The sequence below is a fragment of the Myiozetetes cayanensis genome, unplaced genomic scaffold, assembly GCF_022539395.1.
Source record: "Myiozetetes cayanensis isolate MyiCay16 unplaced genomic scaffold, myiCay2020 scf5-8, whole genome shotgun sequence".
NCBI classification, from domain to species: domain Eukaryota; kingdom Metazoa; phylum Chordata; class Aves; order Passeriformes; family Tyrannidae; genus Myiozetetes; species Myiozetetes cayanensis.
In genome coordinates this window covers 1,462,158-1,480,985 of record NW_026087742.1, presented here as the reverse complement: position 1 = coordinate 1,480,985, position 18,828 = coordinate 1,462,158, and the positions used below count along the sequence as shown (strand labels likewise).

Genomic DNA, 18,828 nt, shown 5'->3' with positions numbered 1-18,828 from the left:
AGCCAGGTCTTTGCCTTCCCGCTTGTGTGAGCTGTGCTATCAAACAAACAAACGCCAGAAATAAGGAGAATGGGAGCTGGTCCCACGATTACTTTCATGTTGGCAGAGCATCCTTTTCTTTTTACGCCCCTTTCTTTTTGCAAGTTAAGAACAGCCCCAGCTAGATTTTTATTCTAACAAAAATAGGTCCTCGCTTCAAAAAAAAATCTCCTTTAAATAACAGCCCTGCAATATCTGAAACCCAAATATTACTAAACTAAACAGCTGTCAAAAAAAAAACAACTATAAAAAAGACCACCAAAAACAAACAAACAAAAAAACCCTCAAAACAAAACAAAACCCCAAATGAAACAAACAAGCAAAAAACCAAACAAAAACCAAAACAAAACCTGCAAAATCCCCAGTTATTTTAAAACAGGAGGAAATACCAAGGAAAGCATATGCAATAACAGGCTGACTTTTTCTTTTTTTAGCCCATCAGCACTAAGTCAGGGTTTCTCCTACGACCTGACTGAAGTCAGCAGTTAACCATGGACCTGCTGATGTGGCAGGGAAACATTAAAATGCCACCACCAGCTGCACCAGAGGAGGCACCAGCATGGGAAGGTGAAACGTTTTGCTGATGGGCTCCATTCTGAAAGCCAATAATACATTTTACTGCAATATTTTAAAGGGCTGGAGGTGGCAAGGGACAATGCTGTCAGGTTAACTCGGAATTTCTTTGTTTTCATGGGTTTAAATCGAGTCCTAAATTATCTTTAGTAGCTTGTTGTTACAGCTTTTGCAACCTGAAGACAGACTACTGCCCTTAATTCATCAGTAATTTCAACAGTTAATCAGAAAATGTCATTACCTAGAAAGGCTGCAGCTCAAAGTAAAGCACACTGGAGTTAAATTTAAATGAGAGCATGGACAGAAATGAATGCAGCCTTTGATCCCCTTTCCATCCAGACTGCACCCTGATGGGCACAGCTGGACAGGATAGAAATCGTGAGAAGGCAGCGGTCTCGGCCGGGTAAAAGGATACTGTCAACTCATTAAGTCTTCAAGTTGAGTCAATTAAAAAAAAAATATTCACTGGGTTCTTTCAGAACTCTCTTAATGTTTGCTGCAGTGGGTGTTTCTTGCCAGTTTTATTTTTAAAAGAGGCTGATTTTCAGGTGTTGGGCTGGAAAACATACCATAAACATCTGTTTAATCCTCGCAGTGGCCAACCCCGTGTTTCTGTCAGAGGAGTGGGAGCTGTGAGCCCAAACAAAGGCACAGAGTCTGCCTGCCTGTCTCTCTGAAGGAATGTTTCTTTGGGCAGGGGAAGGGTCCAGTTCCAAACCCTCTCAGCACAGTCATATATTTCAATAAGACAGGATGTAGCCTCTTCCCAGCTTGAAAACAACTTGTACTTTTTAGTCTTCCAATGTAACTGTCTGCAGAACAGAGCGGGGGTTCCCCATTTTTTTCCTTGTTCCCATCCAGCAATGTTGTTAAACCCCTCACATATGTCCCACTGACTGGACAATCCGTGGCACAGACCAGGCTCACCACGGAATGATCTTGCCTTGCCACTCTCCTGAGCTGTGCAAGGACTGGGTCACCTTCCCTGCAAACACAGGGACGCTCCTGTCCCCTTCCCACTTCAGCTTTGATCTAGGAAACCTCAATCCAGTTCTCTCTGGGACCATTCAGATTAGCTGGAACCAGATTTACCAGTTCCAGTTGACTCAGGAAGGCCTGATGTCAGCGGTGGTTTGTCTGAGGGCGACATCTGCGTGGCACAGGGAGGTACCAGGTCACCTCACCGTGCGCTCACACTGCAATTTCTCTGGTGACCAGGTCAGGAGAGGACTTTGTCCTAAACTTTCTGGCACTTTTAAACATCCTGGGTTCCCTCCCAGCCCCTGTTCCATAGCACAGCAGCATGACCACGCTGCCATGGCATTGCACAGGGGAAGGGAAGGGGGGTAGCTCTGGTTTAGCTCTTAGGGATGTGTCATGCCAAAGTCACCCCAGCTGCCATCAGGTCAGGCAGTGGGACATGGTCCTGTGTCCCTGCACCTTCCCACAGGGGACCAGACTGCTCCTGGGACAGTGTTTGGTCAGAGGACATGCACACTCTTGTCTTAAGGTGGCCGTGTGCTGTAATACTTGTAAGTGAACCCAGTGCATGCAAAGAGTGGAAATTTTCAATCCAAACTGTTATTTATGGGCTTTGAAGCTTTCCCTTCTCCAGTTTCTGCCTACTGGAGCAGTGTTGGATTTCTGTTTTGTCTGAAAGTTTGTCTGAAAACATGTATTTCACTGAGCGTGGTGGTGTGGAGCCGGTCCCAGGGCTCTCAGCCTCGGAACCACCAGGCTGTATTTAGCCACCAGGAACACGTTTTGGAAGGGCTAGTGGGAAACTAAGGGAGTCAAAGAAGTGCTCAAAAAGCAGAGAGAAGTGTGTTTGTCAGCCCTCTGGTGGGAACAGCTGCTCTGCCTGGGGCGGGATGGGATGGGATGGGATGGGATGGGATGGGGAGCACAGCTCTAGGCCGGCTGGTGTCAGGTACCGCTGAGTCTCGAGGGAAGGTTTTGCTGACACAACTCACATCTGTTTAAGGGTGCACCTGGGTCCTTTTTCATGTCAAACTATTCCCTAACGCAACTACACGCGGGCAAAACTCTTAAACACGTGGATTATCCCCCATCCTTGCTCTCCTCCACTGCCGTTTGCCGGCGCAGCCTCCGGCTGGATGGGAGGGGGCTGCGAGTTGACAATGGCAATGTACTCGTTCCTTCTCCCTCCCCACGAGGTGGGAACGTCGGTCGGGAAAGGGAAGGCCGGTCGGGAAAGGAGAGTCCCGTGGACGCGGATGGGAGCCCGGGTCGCCTCCTCGCTGCCGGGGGGAGCACTTGGGGGCTGCAGGATGCGGGATGGGGGGGCTGCTCAGCCGGGGTGCCGGCTCTGCAGGAGAGGAGGAGGATGACGAGGCCGGCGGCGGGAGAGAGGAGCCGGGAGCAGGGAGGGAGGAGATGGAGAAGCGGGCGGGGAGGAAGCGGAGCGGAGCCGGCGGAGCAGCGGGAGCGGTCGCGCCTTGCCCCCGAGAAGGACTCGGACGTGCTCGGGGGAAGGGAGGTGGGGGAAAAAGCAGCACAAAAGATACTCCCGGGCAGCAGAGCCACACGCAGAGTGAAATCGCGGCCGTGCCTGGGTGTGGGGAGCCCCGGGCTAATTCCCGGGAGAGCGAGGGTCTGCAACCCCGCCGTGGGATGCCGGGGGAGGGGGAGGCAGCCGGGTTTGCAAACACCCCCGATGCGCCGGGTCTGGGTCGCAGCTGCTCCCGCCGCGTGCGAGCGGATTAAATTACCTCAAAATTCAAACTGAATGAGAGCTCCTTTCCCCTCCCTCCCTCCGCCGGTCCCTCCCTCTCTTTTCCCCGGTCCCTCCTCCGCGCGGGCAGCGGGGCAGCAGCAGGAGAAGGAGGAGAGCGGACGGAGAGAGAGGGAGGGAGGGGCGGCAGCAGCAGCAGCAGCCGGAGCAGCAGCAGCAGCCCCGGGGCATTTCAGCCTCTCCGCCGGAGCCTCCGCCGCTCCCCCCACCCCGGAGCAACTCGGGTGCCCGCCCCGCGGTCCGGGGGCAGCGGCAAGGAGGGAAGGGGGACAAGGGTGCCGAGGGGCAGAGCCGGGCATGCCGGCGGCGGCGGGCGATGGGCTCCTGGGCGAGCCGGCGGCGGTGGCGGCGGGCGCGGAGGGGCGGCGGGCGGCGGCGGACGGAGGCTCCTTCCTGGCCGCCTGGCTGAGCGCGGCGGCGCCCCGGGAGCGGCTCCGCGACTTCCAGCACACCAAGAGGGTCGGCAACTACCTGATCGGCAGGAAGCTGGGCGAGGGATCCTTCGCCAAGGTCCGCGAGGGGCTGCATGTGATCACCGGAGAGAAGGTACCGGCGCCCGCCCGGGAGACCCTCCGGGGGGATGCTGGGGGAGGGAGGGAGGAAAGGGGATGGGAGTGGGGGTGCTGGGTCCCTGCCGGCCGGCCGGGGGGATGGATGAGCCCCTCCCGGGACAATGAGCTCCCCAGAGAGGACGGAGAAACCCAGCCGGAGGATGGAGGAGCCCCCTGGGAGGCTGAACCCCCCCAGGAGAACAGAGGAGCTTCCCCTGAAGGTGAACCCCCGGAGGATGGAGGAGCTTTCTCGGAGGGTGAGCCCCCCGCGGGGAGGATGGATGAGCTCCCGGAGGATGGAGGAGCACCCCCGGGGCTCCTCTCGGAGCCGTCCCCCAACTTCCCGCTGCCGGCGGGAACCGGCGCTTTCCCCCGCGCCTGCAATCTCGCCTTCCCCTTGGAATAATAATACTTCGCTTGCCTTGCCCCGTGTTTCATTTTTTATTTATTTTTTATTTATTTTATTTTATTTTTTATTTTTATTTTTATTTTCTTCTTCCCCCCCTCTCACCCTCTTTTTTTTTAATTTTGGTGAGAAATGCGTTTTTCGCGGTGAGGCTCGTGCTGCTGAGGACCCGTCGCTGTGTTTTGTTTAGTCGCGACACATCACGTGTGGGTACACGCACACCGGGTGCTCGTCGGGCACCGGGGCGATGGGAGATGCTGCGGTGCCCTCGGGAGGGGGGCCACGGTCCGGCCGGTCACAAGCTGGCACGATGCACGGCAAATGTCTTTGATGATGGGATGCACCCCCGATGGGTTTTTCCCGGGGTGCTGGTTAGAAAAGTCCGCGCAGGGTCTCTGCTTTTAGTTTTGTTGGTACAGATACCCTTCCGTGGAGGGTTTTGCCCATCAGTCAGGTCGTGTCACAGCGTTACGAGGAGTAGTTGGGGCTTGGCTGGGCAGTGAACAGAGCAAGGACAAGCCCCCCGGGGTCCCCTCATGAAGAGTTGTGCTGCTGTCGTTTATCAGCACAACTTGCAAGTCCTGTAGGAGCAGCTGGAAGGAGCTCAGCCTGGAGGAAAGGAGGCTCAGGAGGGACCTTCTTGCTCTCTGCAACTCCCTGGCAGGAGTTTTTAGTGAAAAGGGAGTCAGGTTCTTCTCCCTGGGAACAAGTGACAAGATGAGAGGACATAACCTCAGACTGTGCCAGGGTGGTCCAGGCAGGACATCAGGAGGAATATCTTCATGGAAAGGGTTGCTAAACACTGTCAGGGGCTGCCCAGGGAGGTGGTGGAGTCCCCATCCCTGGAGATGTCCAAGGAAGGACTGGATGGGGCACTCAGTGCTCTGGGCTGGGGGACAAGGGGCAGCATCGGGCTGGACTCGGTGACCTTGGAGGGCTTTTCCAACCTCAGGAATTCTGTGAGCTGTTGAATCCTGCTTCTGCCGTATCAGCCCCTCAACAGAGCGCTCCCCAAAGCAGAACACGGGGTTTGTTACTGGAAGCTCTCTGGACCAGTGGGGCTGTGCACATGTAATTCCCTCCAGCTCCAGCAGCCCCGGCACGGTGCTGCTGCTGCTGCTGAGACTGCACCTTGGCAGTTGCGTTCTTGTATTCTCGGGTAGTTATTTCCTTTCTCTCTCTCTTTTTTTTTTTTTTTTTTTTTTTTTCCCATTCCGGTAAATTTGTCACGGAGCGAGAATTAATACAGGGCTCTGAATCTCATCTTGAGAAAAATGATAATGTCGGTGAATGTTATCATATAGGAATGCAAAAGAAAAAAAAAAAAAAAAGAAAAAAAATGTTGCTGTCCTCTGTTACCAAGCGTGTGCTTCTCCTTGGTAACAGAAACATCCAATGATCCGCCAGTTGATAAAAGGCACATGCACACACACGTCCTCCCCACCTCCACGTTTTGGGATTGCTACATTTATCACAGTCTGTTAAGAGGGGAAAAAATAAAAAAGACCCACCACACGCCCCTCTGTCTCAGCTCCCCGGGCCTGCTGCTTGAGTTGGTTGGTTTTTTTTCTTTTTCCCTTCAGTCTCTTGAATAACAGACACTGTGACAAAGTGACAAGCAGAAACTCGGGCGAGTCACGCTTCCTTCCTGCTTGAGCTGCCCTGTCCATCTCCGGACAGGCAGGATGATCCCAGAGCTGTGTCCGACCTGAGCATCAAAGGGAGCTCTTGCTGTCAGTGGGTGCGAGATCAGTCACATAGTTTCAAACTGACTAATCAAAGGTTCCGTCTTCCCAGAAAAATCCACCTATTTAATTCCAGCTGTTTGCGGATAAGCAGTTTTCGAGATAATGGGCAGGAGATAAGGGTTATTAACGCTTTGCTTCAGGTGAGGTCCTCCCTCAGTGATGATCCTCCCTCTCGGTGGAGGGGTGAATGCTTTCCATCCCACGGGGAATTTCACCCCCCCGATGGACATCGGGCTCTCCTGGGCATATTCCTGTGCCGAGCTTCCACAGTGGCCCCCAGCCAAAGGCAGCTGAAACGTGCCCAGACTGGCTGTGCCTCGCAGCTGCCGGCAGCTCTGCCCACATGGAGCCCACCACAGGCGACGGAGCTCTGCCTGGGAGATGGGGGAGAGAAGGAAAACATCTGCTCACCCGGGCTCATTCCTGCCGGAGCACAGGGCTGCAAGGGGTGGGAATGGGATTGGGAGCAGAAGCGCCAGGCGGTGGTGAGAGTGGGGACTGCCTGTCGGCAGCGCGTTCCGTGGGAACGGGACCTTTTACACGAGGAATGTTTTATCTCCGGGGCAAAGTACTTCCACAAGGGCATCCTCCCGGTACGTGCAGGGCCACATCCGTCACTAAGCTGCGTTTGTGGCCTCTGGGAGATCCCCAGCCCAGGGCGCTGGGGAGATGGTTCTGCCAGTGCCAGGTCGGAGCCTGCCTGAGTGACAGCGATGCTCAGCACAGACACCTCCTCCTCCAGACATCAGGTGACTGGAGTCAGGCTTGGAGCTGTCTGAGACATGGCAGCTGCAGGTGACAGTGCTGTCATCTCTCCATCCCTAAACTTGTGTTTTACCAGGCTGGGAATACCACTCCCTAAGGGCTGGTGCTGTCCCCCCACTCCATGCCCCCAGTCACAAGCTGGCTGTGCAGTCTCCCAGTCGCTCGCTTGCTGAGGGAAAGTTGATCTGCAGGAGTGTGCAGTCACTGCTCTCCCAAGTGCAGTTGAGCACAGCAGAGGGTGGAAGCACAGCCGTGTCCCGCCAACAGCTCCCTGGATCAGTGGGATCGCTGCATTTTTCTCAGCTGATGCTTTATGAGCCTGTTATTCCAGGATTAGTGCCTGCGTGTGTTTTGAAAGGGGGAAAAAAACCCCAACTGACATCTGATATTTTTTTTTTTTCTCTTGTAAAGCCACTGTTGAGCCAAGGACATTGCCTAAATTCAATAAAATTGCCCTAAGAATGTGAAGTAGATTCTTACTGCTGATGCCTGGTAGCTGTTCTGGCAGAGCCTGGGCCCTTACGGTCACTGAAATGTCTGACTTTACCGAGGGGAGCCCAAACAGGTTTTGATTTGCAGCAGACTTTAGCAACTCCAGAGGAGTTAATGTGCATTGTTGTTTCAGAAAATGGTGTGTTTAGGAATGAAATCCGTGGATTAATGAGTCCCCAGCTAGGCTTGGATCCACTGCACCGACACAAAGCATTGTGCAGAACCGAGGCAGTGCGGGGTGGGCGCCAAAAATCTGCCATTACCTCACCCTGACATTACTAGAAGCTGGAAGGGCCTTGGAGGGAGCATGGGATGGTACATTCTGCGGGCCAAATGCTGGTCACTTCGGCTGATGGATGATGCACTTGGAGTGACCTGTGTGGGACGGGACTGGGCAGCTCGGGGGCGGGGGGGGGTGAGCTGAGGTGAGACGTTTTAAACCTTCCCCGTGAAGGTTTTCATCACTGGGCTTTAAATCACTTCTCTCGCAGTGCTTGCTGGTGGTTTGTGCTGCCACAGTGTTATTATTTTCTGGGCTGGCGGAACTGGTGCAATTAAGTGTACTTTAGCTGAGCGCACGGGGATGGGGAACAGATTACTTCTTTCCGTGGCTTTGTGAATAGAGTATCGCAGCCTGTAATCTGACATTTTGGGGTAGAGGGCTGATTTGTCAGCTTGGCTCAGGCAGTCTTTATTGCTAATCCTAAGGAGGCATCGTTCCTCTGCGAGGAGCAAGCCAATTTAGCCTTGAATTGTGGCTCTGGAGCCCTGCTGAGCGAGCTGTATTCGGGTAACTTTGGGAGCCTGGGCACAACGTGCCCTTGGATTGTTCCAAGCCTTCTGCTGGTGGCTCAGGAGGGTCAGTCACTGGGCAGAGGGAATCAGGCAAAGGCAGATGTCACAATATACTGATTTTTTTGCACTCTTAGGCAGCTGAGAGCATGCTGCCATCACCAGGGTGGGGTGAGGTGGGGCTCTGTCAGCAGGATGAATAATTGTGTTATCTGCTGTGTTATCTCCTGTGGACCCCAGTGAAATGGCCCGATAACTGTGGAGTGACAATCTATTGACAAAATATTGAGCCCAAGTGCCTGTAAACAAACTTGATCCAAGATTATACTCAACTCCCTTTTTGGTGTAATCTTTGGCACTAGAAAAAAAAAAAAAGAGTCCCTGAGGCGAATTGGATCGTTTGATTCCTCATCCACCAAAAGCTTTGTTTATCACCTTTTTTTTAAGCACTATTGTTAGACTGGAACAAGGTACAATTTTAGTTACAGTTAATCAAGTGGCTTTCTGCAACAGTGGGAAGCAGCAGCTAAAAATACAATTTTACCAGTTTCTTCTATGAAGGCAAAGCAATTAATATTAAAAGTGGCCTTTTCACAGAAGAGTTCTCATTCAGAATGTGTTCCTCTATTAAAGAGGTAAAGAAAAAATAAAAAGAGGTGTGTTTGGGCACCCTGGAGGTGCTGGGGCGGTTGGGTGGGCAGAGCAACCTCCCTGCAGAGAGCTGGAAATGCCTCTTTGCGTCACAGCGTTAATTTTGTGTTCATTTTGCCTCGATAAATTCACTGGGACTTCAGGGAACGGAGGCCTGGGTACCAAAGGCCTTTGGGTGTGTTGGTAGGGGAGATGTTGATGGCCTGGGTAACCCTTCTGCCCTTGGGGGGCATAGGGAAACCAACTCTGGTGGGGGCTTCCCATGAAGGGCTTCTGGGCTGGGACTGCCAGCCCTGTGTGTGTCTCAAAATCCAGCAGTAGTCCTGGCTTAAAACCTGGGAAAATGGGTACAGACTCGTGTACAGTTCTAGGTTTTTTACCTTTGTCAGAGATCTGAGTTTTGGGGCTCTGTGTGTGTGTGTGTGTGGTGTCCTTTCAAGCCCCAAGTTACTTCATTGCAAACAGAAGTTGAGTTTCTAAGGTGCCTGCTGGTCTTTCACTTCGAGCCTTTCCTTTTTTTTTCTTTTTTTTCCCTCCCCCCAGGTATTGTGGGGTTGCAGGTAAAAAACTGGGAGACCTGGAATTCCTTCACTGTTTTCAGGGGCTGTGCAGGATTTTAGTTGGAAATTTGATCTGTTATTTATGTTCTTCCCCCAGTGATACTTGCACTTCATTTTCCTGGATGTGTTTGTTCTGTCGCTCTTCAATGTTTAGTTAGTAGTTCTCTCCTTACCTGTTTCTCTGCATACTTTCAATTTTTATCTCTATCAAAAAAAAAAGAAAAAAAAAGAAAATCTTGTTTTGAAAAGCCCTGCAAATCCACAGGGTGGCTTTTTCCCAGGGTGCTGTTCACCTTCATTAACAGCTGCCAACTGTTGCACCTGGATGCTGTGCCACTCCTAATTACATGCACCCAGGAAAGAAAAACTGAGGGGGGGGTGTTTCTTGTAGCCTGAATTTTGCCATTTTCTTGCTGCCCTGCTGATGTGCTTCCTCCCACCTGCTCAGTTCGGCTGCTGATGGTTCACCTGGAGAATAACCAAGCCACACTCTTCCCCCTGTCCCTTTCCTGGCTTGCACTCTGGGTGTAGGCAGGAATGAGCTTGGGAAGGCCAGAGAGCCTGTTCATGAATGCAGCCTGGCTTTCCAGGGAGATTGCTTTAATGCTTTCCAGCTGTGGCTTGCAACTTGCTCTGGGATGAGCTGAGTGGATGCACATGTGGCAGTTCCTTATCCTCTTGAGATAATCTGCTTTCAGGCCCACATTCAGCAGTTTTAGGGATGCTGGTAACAGTGTGGTGTCAGCAATGTGCTGCTTTTCCTGTGGGCTTGCAGCTTCAGTGGCGTGTGCAGGGTGGAAGGAGCGTTGAGGTTGAATCGATACCAGGTGCGGCTCTCCCATCTGGGTCCCCGTGTTTTGTTCTTGCAAGTTTTGTATTTTTGAGGTGTTTAATGATATGTGAAGCTGTGTGCCTGTTTCTGAGGGCGTGTGTTACCCATAAATGCCCTGGTAATTAAGGACTGCGGTGTCTCCTCTCACGCCGGTGACCCCGAGGACGCTGCTGCAGCCTCTGGGTTTCGGCAGATGCAGCTCCTCTGTGCCCCTCTGCCCTCCTGAGATGTTTGTTTGCCTGCAGTGGGGGGAAATGCAGGGTGTTAATGAGCAGCACTTGCTCTTCCCGAGGATGTAACCCCAGCAGGGAAGCAGTGGTGAGATGGTGTGACAGACCTTCTGGCGGCTGAAGCGTAGCAGCCCGCCTCGAACCCAAGCTGTTGTGTTGTGTGAGCAGTGGCATAAAAATGAGAGTTTATGTGCTGACTGCACCGTTCTTCAAGGTTAGGGGGGAGCATCTAAAAGCTGTCCAAAGCCAGGAACCGGGGAGATACCAGCCAGAAGATGAATTAGGTGGATTGCAGTGTTGGTGCTCACCTGGCAGCGCGGGATGCAACTGCACCAAAGCGAACTGGCTGGGCTCAGGCCGTCCTGACAGTGCTGTTCTGCTGGCAGGGTTGCTGCACTTTGCATTCCTTCAGCTCCAGATGGGCTCAGCCATTATTTTCTGGTAAGCTAAAGAGCAAAAAAAAACCAAACAAACCAAACCTCCCAAATCTGTGGCTCTAAAAGGGGTCCTGCTGTGTTTCCCCGATGGGTTGTCTGATCTCCTTCAGGCTGTGAACCTGGTGTTGGGGGTGGGTTTGGTGAATTGATGGAGAGAGACAGGGTGGCTTTTCTGGAGTGAGAGAGAAGCCAACACCACAAACACAACTCTGAGGCCTGCACTGGAACAGAGGTCCCCCTTTCTGAGCTGGTCCAGTGAACCCCTGCAAAACCTGCGTGCTGATCTGTGCTTGGTGCTATCAGAGGACAGGATCAAACCTCTCCTTCCTGGAAAGAGCCTGGGAGGGGCTTCCGTGGTCCCCCCAGGGAAACCACCTGCAGATAATTAACAGAAAGCTGGTGCTGGCCTGACCAAAGTCTCCTCTGCTGTCAGTGCTTTGCCCTGCTGAGCTCTGGGTTCAGACACCTTTGATGCTACACCCGGTGTGGCTTCTTCTCATTTGCAGGATCAGAGCTACTGGCACAGGCAGAGAGTCACTGCAACAAAGAGAACTAAAAAAAGCTGAAGTTATATAAAATAAAGTTCCTTTGCTCTCTGTCTGTTGTGGAAGATTGTCATGGAAACATTTTTTTCAGAGAATAAATTTATTTTCTGTGAATAATGTCCACAGAGCCGAGGGAGAGAACATATTATTTATATATATATATATATATAAAAACTTCATTGGAGACACATTTTCCTTGGCTCCCAGCAGTTGTAAATGTTTCATCTGCTGTGTTTTAAATCACTACAAAGGAGGGTATTACCTGAGCCTCAGAAGCAGTGGCTCTTGGAGTTTTGGTTGTTGGTTTTTCTCTCCCTTCAAACCAGAAAGCTACTGATGGTATTAAATCAGGGACACTTTGCCTTCCATAAGTCCAGTTCTGCATTAGATCACTGAAATGCGAAGCAGGGGCTGTTTAATATGGAACACATCCCGAGCCCCTGATCGGGAAGATGGGAAGCCACGCTGGCTGCCAGGTTTCTCCTGCAGGGATTGGTGCTGGAGGAGTGTCACTGGCTATCAGTCCCCTGCTTCTGCTTCCCCACTGTTGTAACCTGAGATCTTCATCCATCTGGCTGTGACAGGAGGAGTCTCCAGCCTTGGGAAGGCGGGCTGTGGTTCATCAGGAGCAGCTGGATGGGACGTGGTTCGCTTGCATCCTCCGTGCCCTTCCAAGCCTCAGCTCCCCGTGGCTGCCTCTTGCCTTGCCAGCCTGTTGGGGACACATCTGGGTGGAGGGGACCTCCCCTTCCCAGCAGCTGCCACACTGGGTGGAGGGAGCCTCCTGTTCCCAGCGGTTGTCACACGGGCGTCCTCCGGGAGTGGTTGTGAGTAGCCGTGGATTTCCATGGATGTGAAGTGAAGACCTGGCTGGCCTGAAGGGGTTTTCCATCTGCTTTCCATGTGCCTGTGTGACAGGCCCTGAAGGATGTCTTCCCTGTTGGCTCATCATACCTTGAGTTCAAAGAGTTTTCCTCTGCAGAGCTGGGCACACCGAGAATCTGGAAAGTGACGCTTGCTGGGTGTTTTCCGTGTCAGTGGCAAGGCAAACCCATCTGTCCAGGGATTCAGAGACACGCTTTCTCCTTGCAGGGGATGTCTCCAGCCCAGAGGCTGCTTTGACAAACTCCTAAGTATTTCTTTTGGAACCTCTTTAGTGCATCCCCGTGCATCTCTGTGTCTGGCTTTCTGCCACCTCTGCTTTCATCAGTCTCTGCATAATCTCCCTTGACTTGTGTAGATATCCTTGGAGGCCAGGGAGGTAAAAATGCGCTCCTCTCCCTCGGGGACGCAGTTACAGCTCCCCCATTAATGAGCTGACCAAGAGAGCGCTGAGAGGTCACTGGGATTGATTTCTTTGTGCCCAAGGCGGGACAGTTCCCCGCTGTGACCCACTCAAGACAAGCCACTTTCCTTCCCAGGGATGGGGCTGTTCTGGTATTCCTGCTTCCCAGGCTGTGCTCTGACCCTGTGGCATCCGTGCCTTGATCATAATCCTGCTGCTTTGGGCATGCAGGGCCAAGGAAAACGTGTATTTTTTGGAGGTTTCTTTTCAGGGTGGCTGGGTGGGGGCAGGATTGTGGCACCCCCTTTGCCTCAAAATCATGTCCCACTGGTCCCTGAGCTCTAAAGGTCCAGCTGTTCCAGGTGGCACAGGCACTGGCTGGTCAGGATGTTTCTGTTTTCATGACTGCTCCTGACACTTCATGTTTAGCATTCTCCTAATTAAATATTTTGAGTTTCAGTCGGCTACTACAACAAACAGTTCCTGGTCCTCGGATTGTTCTGAAGCTCTTCTCATAACTCTTCCCAAAATTTGAACATCATTTTGGAATTACTGGCACCAGAACTGGATGCAGTAATCTATTAATAGTCCCCAGTGCCTTGGACAGGTGTAATTAATACCTTTTCTTGCTTTAACAAATACATCCTGCTTATGCTTGTGGGGATTATGTTTAAGTTGGCTGTGGCATCAAGAGGGTTTATGATCATTTGCTTATCTGAAGTCCTCCTGAATACCTTTCTGCACTGCTGGATACTGTCATTTTCAGGCTGTAGGGAATGGGAAGATGTTGTTTGTTTGGTTTTGGTTTTTTTTTTTTATCCCCTGGCCATTTGATATGTTCTGTTCAGGCTGCCATGGGTCTGGATATGTGAGGGAGTGTACTCAGAGCTGCTTTCTTGTTTGGAATAGTTTGTTTCATCAGGGGCTGATTTGAAGCTTTCCTGACTGTCTGGTTTGCCAGCAGAGAGAGTGGCCTCCTGCCTGCTGAGACATTTATCCTGTGCCTGTCTCTGCAGCTGGTTTTGTGTATTGCTAAGCCCAAAACTCTTGGCTTACACTGTCGGAGGCTCAGAAGAAAAGAGAATGCCTTCACAGAAGTGCTGCCTTTTCTGATTGCTGATTTTACTAATATCAGAGCAATTGCCAAAATAAACCTGTGTATTCATCTCTCCTTCGAACAGCAGATAGAAATCTATGAAAGACTGAATCTTGCCACTCAAGTGATGATATAGATATCAAGTTAGTATATATCTATAATATATTTTTATGTATTATATTACAATATATTACAATATTATGGTATTATAATATGTTGTTATATTACATTATATGTATTTTATATATCAAGATATTATATCCCTTGTTTAACATAAAACCTCAGCGCTTCTCCGTGGAGCTGCTGAGCATCCCTTTCCCACTGTGTGCCTGTGTTTAACTCAGCCTCTGTCCCCCCTGCTCCATTCGTGGCAAGCAGACAAGGCAGATGGAAAAGTCTGTCAGAACTGGGTGGTACAGGCTGCAGGGTAATTTGGCAAAGGCCTAACACGGAGCATGTTACCTTTCTTTATGGTTTCAATGTGTTCGGTCTCGTGGGGAGAGTTAAGTTTGTGTTCCTGTCATGTTGTCTTGTGTCACCTGTGCCTGACAGTCCTGAGGGAAGGGCTGTGATTCCTCTCTGTCCTTGCTGAAGGGCACAGTTTGTCAAGTTCTGGTGTGCATTTGCTTGGATGATCCTTTCCTTTACTGCTTTATTGCTTAAGATACTGGAACCTGCTATGTAAGTTCCTTTACTGCACTGTTAAATTTGCTAAGCTGTTAACAGTTAAAGGAAAGAGTAAATGCTACCCAGAGAATGAAGTTGGCATTTTCCAATCCTTGGATTCAGTTGTGAAAAGCAACTTGTTCCGTGCCTGGCTGGTTGGTTGCCCAAACTGAGATGCCCTTGAAGGGACTGCTGACAATTGTTCACCCTTCAAAGTTAGGTCTGTTTAATATGATTTGAGTTGGCCACCCAAAATCACCAGCTGGTTTTGAAAACGAAGCTCAGATTTTTGTGGTGAGAACAGTGGTAAATTCAAAGCAAGCTGCAAGTGATGCCAGACAGCTATCACTGGGAGTGAGGGGGAAAAGAAACTCAATTCATTGCCTTCTTGGGCACAATAAAATGAAAAAAAAAGGAAAAAAAAAGAAAAAAAAACAAACAAAAAACTGGAGATGGACTTGCAGTACTAATGGCTGTAAAAATATCTCTGCGGTCTGGCTCTTTGTCTCATTCTCCTGGCGAGGCTTAAACTAAACAGCAAAAGTTTGTGGGTTTAGGTGCCCAAGTCCAGATCTCAGGCCTTGCAGTTGCTTCTCCCCTGAGCTGTGCCCTGTAGGCTGTGGCTCTGAACTTCCTTGGCATGGTCAGGGTGCCCACATCTCCAACAGGTCTGCCAGAATAGACCCTGGCAGGGGGAAAAAAAAAAAGGGGAGGGGGGGGGGAAAGAAAGGAAAAAAAGGCTGGGTGGTTGTCCCTCCAACAGCTGAATACTCCTTTCGACGGCTGAAATTGCTTCTCTTGTGCTCTGTGGTCTCCTGCCCAAACCCCACAGCGCCTGCTGGATTCCTTTTCAAACCGGTTTCCTCTCCATTCAGCCAGAGCTCCCTTTGGCAGCAGCCAGCAGGAACTGCCTCCCTCCCAGTCAAACTTAGGAGGGAATTTGCAGGAGGAAACAATCCAAGCGGTCGGGTAAAGCGGAGAAAGCTCTTTAAAAAAAAAAAAAAGTCCCCGAAATGTCATCCCCCTCCCCAACTCTGCAAGGTCACGTGCCAGTCCTCTGTTCTCTGCAAAGTTAAACATGTTCTGACATTGTTTGCCAAGCTGGGGCCACTGCTGTGAAATTGTTCCTCTGGTTGTTACTGCGGGCATTGTGTGACGGGAATGTTGTTCGGGGCCTCTTGACTCGGGCTCCTCAAACGGGTCCTTGAGAAAACCTGTTTTTTGGCAAACACTGGAAGGCAGATGCTGAGGGGCATCCTCGTGCCAAGAGACAGCCTGTGCAAACCAGGAACCCGAGGCTGAGCTCACACCTGGGCTCTGCGAGTGCTGAAGTCGCTGCTGGTCCTGTGGCTGTCGCCTGGTTTTGGTTCAGGTGGAGTCGTGATGTGTCAACAAGTCAAAGATTGAGATTCACCAGGGAAAGTCAGGTAGAGGGAGCGATGTTTTTACAGCAGTGGCTTGAATAAAGCTCTTTGCATCTTGGGGAGTGCACAACCAACCAAAAAACCAGGAATCCAGTTGCCTTCCCCCAGTTTTATGTGCTGTTAAAAACTGGTTCTGCAGTGAGCTTGGATCTCCCCTCCTGCCCCAGCGTTATCCTGGTTGTGTGCTCAGCTTCATCCTGGCACCCAGCACGTGGTTTCCCAGCAGCAGGCACGCCATGCCTCGAACCTCTTAACTGAAGCACAGCAGAGGCTGAAAAATGGGAGCTTTCAAAGCAGAATTCCAGCACTGAGGAGCATTTACGGGGGGTCAGCTCATAGGAAAAAAGCTGTCTTGCTAGGACTGAGCAGCAGCCTGAGGAGGCAGCACTGGGGGGGTGTGTGAGCCACCTTCCCTGCTTTGTGGCAGTTCCATATGTCAGGATGCAAAATGAGTGTTCTCTGGGTGCAGCAGTGATCCAGCAACCCAGAGGCTCCCAGGGTTTCTCCAGGCCGTGTTTGCTCCTTGTTCCTCCTCGCTCTCCCTCGGGGCCGTGCTGGGAGTGTTTTCGTGCGGTTTGGTGCCAGTCAGCTTCACCCTCCTCCTCCTCCGCCTCTCTCCTGCGGATTCACAAGCCCTCCTGAAGCAGAGCTGGCAGAACTCCCTCCCCTCCCCTCCGCCCACCCCTGCGTGCCCAACACGTGCCTCTGTTTGGGTGATGGCACGTGCCCGTGTTTGCTGGTGGGCTCTGCAGGAGGATCTGTGCAGAAGGAGAGGTGCTTTTGCACTTGCCTCACCTCCACTTCTGGGTGCTTTAGCCCAGCCCGAACTATTTTAGCTGCGACAATCAGGGGAGGGGGGAAAGAAGCAGCAATTGCTCATATGATGTGTCACACCATAAACTTCAGGAAAGTAATTCATTCCAACAGTGTAATTCTAGGACTCGGGAACCAAAAATATGGGCTATTACTCATCTTCGTATCTCATAAAACAGAATAACCTAAGCCATTTATCTATTTACACAGCAGAGGTTTAGCAAAAAGCAAAGTGTTCGATGTCAAGAGCCACTGTTGCTACATACTCAGAGTGATTACTTGCTTTATCGTTAATTTTTTTTGTCTCTGTGCCAACACTGGCCGAGAATTGAAGTCAGGAGATAGGCACGATGCAGAAACAAGGAGCCCCTGCTCGAAACTTGGGAGAGCAGAGCTGAATCATTGGCATGTCTTGAGTAGGCTGTGAGAGCTCGAGTGTGTTTGTTTTATGATTACCCAACATCTACAGTATTTTCTCTGCTGAATGCTTCTCCCTTCTGCATGAATGAAATTTCCAGGTGCGTGCACACGCATCCACCCTGCACAGGAGGCCGCGTGTGTTAAATGTGTCGGGGCACATTTGGTCTTCACTTGCCTTGGTCTAACTCTGGATGAACTCGAAATTTAGCTAAGTCAGCCCTGGAGTAACTGCCTGCAGAGTTTGATCCCTGGTTCAAGCTGTTGCTGGAACAAATCTGTGGTATCCACCTTTGTCAGCTGTGCTGGGGGGGTCTCTTGGACCTGATGCAGAGAGTCTCGAAGGGGGAAAGGGGTGAGTCTGAAAGCAGCTTTGCTTGTCTGCTGTGGTGGGTGGGGTGCCTGACCAAGTGCCTGTCAAAATCAAGGAGCAAATTTGTCCTTAAGGCATAGAAAGCTAATTCTTTGTGATGGTGAAAAAGTCCTCAAGTAGTCACATAGTTGGCTCTGTCTTCTGGGTTCAGGTGGTTGCCCTGAGCCAGCTGAGCTCAGCCTGGGCAGCAGATGTTTCATAATGTGCCTTTTTTTTTTTTTTAATCAATGGATTAGGGATGTCTTACCAATATGAATAACAGGTTGTTGCTCCATGTTGTTAACACTCCATGTTTTGTACCCCGTGGAAAATATTTTTTTTAATATTATTTATTATTTATTTTTGCAGAGATGGTGTTGTGTACCATGTGGTATTTCATGTTTCTGTAACCCATGAATTCGTTTGTCCTCCCCAGAGTAACTTGTGTGGTTTGCTGTCTAAATAATCCACGCCAGCCTCTATGCTCAGTTCTATCTCATTAGATCAAAGAATGCACTAATTTAAGTCTGTTTCCTTGGTGAATCCACCTGAGGGCTTCAAAAATGAGATGGTGAAGTTAAGCTCTGATTTACCTGTTGTTTTATCTGATGACTAAATGATCTTCCTTTAATATGGCTAGTCAGGAACGTGGCCTCCAGGTGTTCATGGTCCTGATGCTGCTCCGAGCTTCACCCAAGCAGCTGTGTGTGTGTGTGTGGTGTTCAGCCTTATCTCTTCATCAGGGGTTTGTCCTTGGAGTGATCTTTTCATACTAGAAATGTATCCAGCTCATGACACGCTCAGCAATGTTGGCTTCTGGCTCTGAGGGCAGACTATGAAGCCCCAGTTCCTGTAGTTTTACTCTTCAGTTCCTCTGCTGATAAAAGTTGACTTTGATTCAAGGCGTTCAAGGGTGTCAAAGGGTTGGGGGTCTGTTTTTGTTGTCACGTTTCCAGACTGCATTTTTTCTGTGGCTTTTGTTCTCGACAGGAAAACCAAAATGTTCACTAATTTATCCTTTGCTTTGCTTGCAGAAAAAAATAAAGGTGAGGCTGGTCAAAGAGGGAGCTGTTGCGTCCTTGATGTGTGCTTGGCACTTTCTCAGGCTGGGAAGGAGGCCAGATAAAGTTATTCCAGACCTATCTCCCTGTGGTAAAACCCACCAGGCTGCAGGGCTGTGGGTTGTCAGGATGTAGCTGGCCAGGGTGGAAGGAGAGTTTGCTGGGAGTAGTTGGCCTGTTGGCTGTGAGGAGGGATGTTGTGCAAGCTGGAGATGGTAAAACCCAAGCCCCAAAGGCTTCTGTCTTAAGTTGGGGGTAAATAAAACTGAAGTTTTTCCCTATATTTGTTATTCCTGCTCACTGTAGGACTACTGAGGTAATACAGGAACTTCTCCAAG

The 18,828-nt window shown here is 50.7% G+C and overlaps 1 protein-coding gene across 2 annotated transcripts in view; it reads left to right on the top strand.

Moving 5' to 3' along the window:
- The first annotated feature begins 3,664 nt into the window (after window positions 1–3,664).
- HUNK (hormonally up-regulated Neu-associated kinase) overlaps window positions 3,665–18,828 on the top strand; it is a 44,992-nt gene continuing 29,828 nt past the window's right edge. For both annotated transcript variants that reach the window (XM_050333466.1, XM_050333465.1), the window contains exon 1: window positions 3,665–3,913. In XM_050333466.1, the coding sequence (XP_050189423.1) occupies window positions 3,665–3,913 (249 nt within the window). The remainder of the gene's footprint in view (window positions 3,914–18,828) is intronic.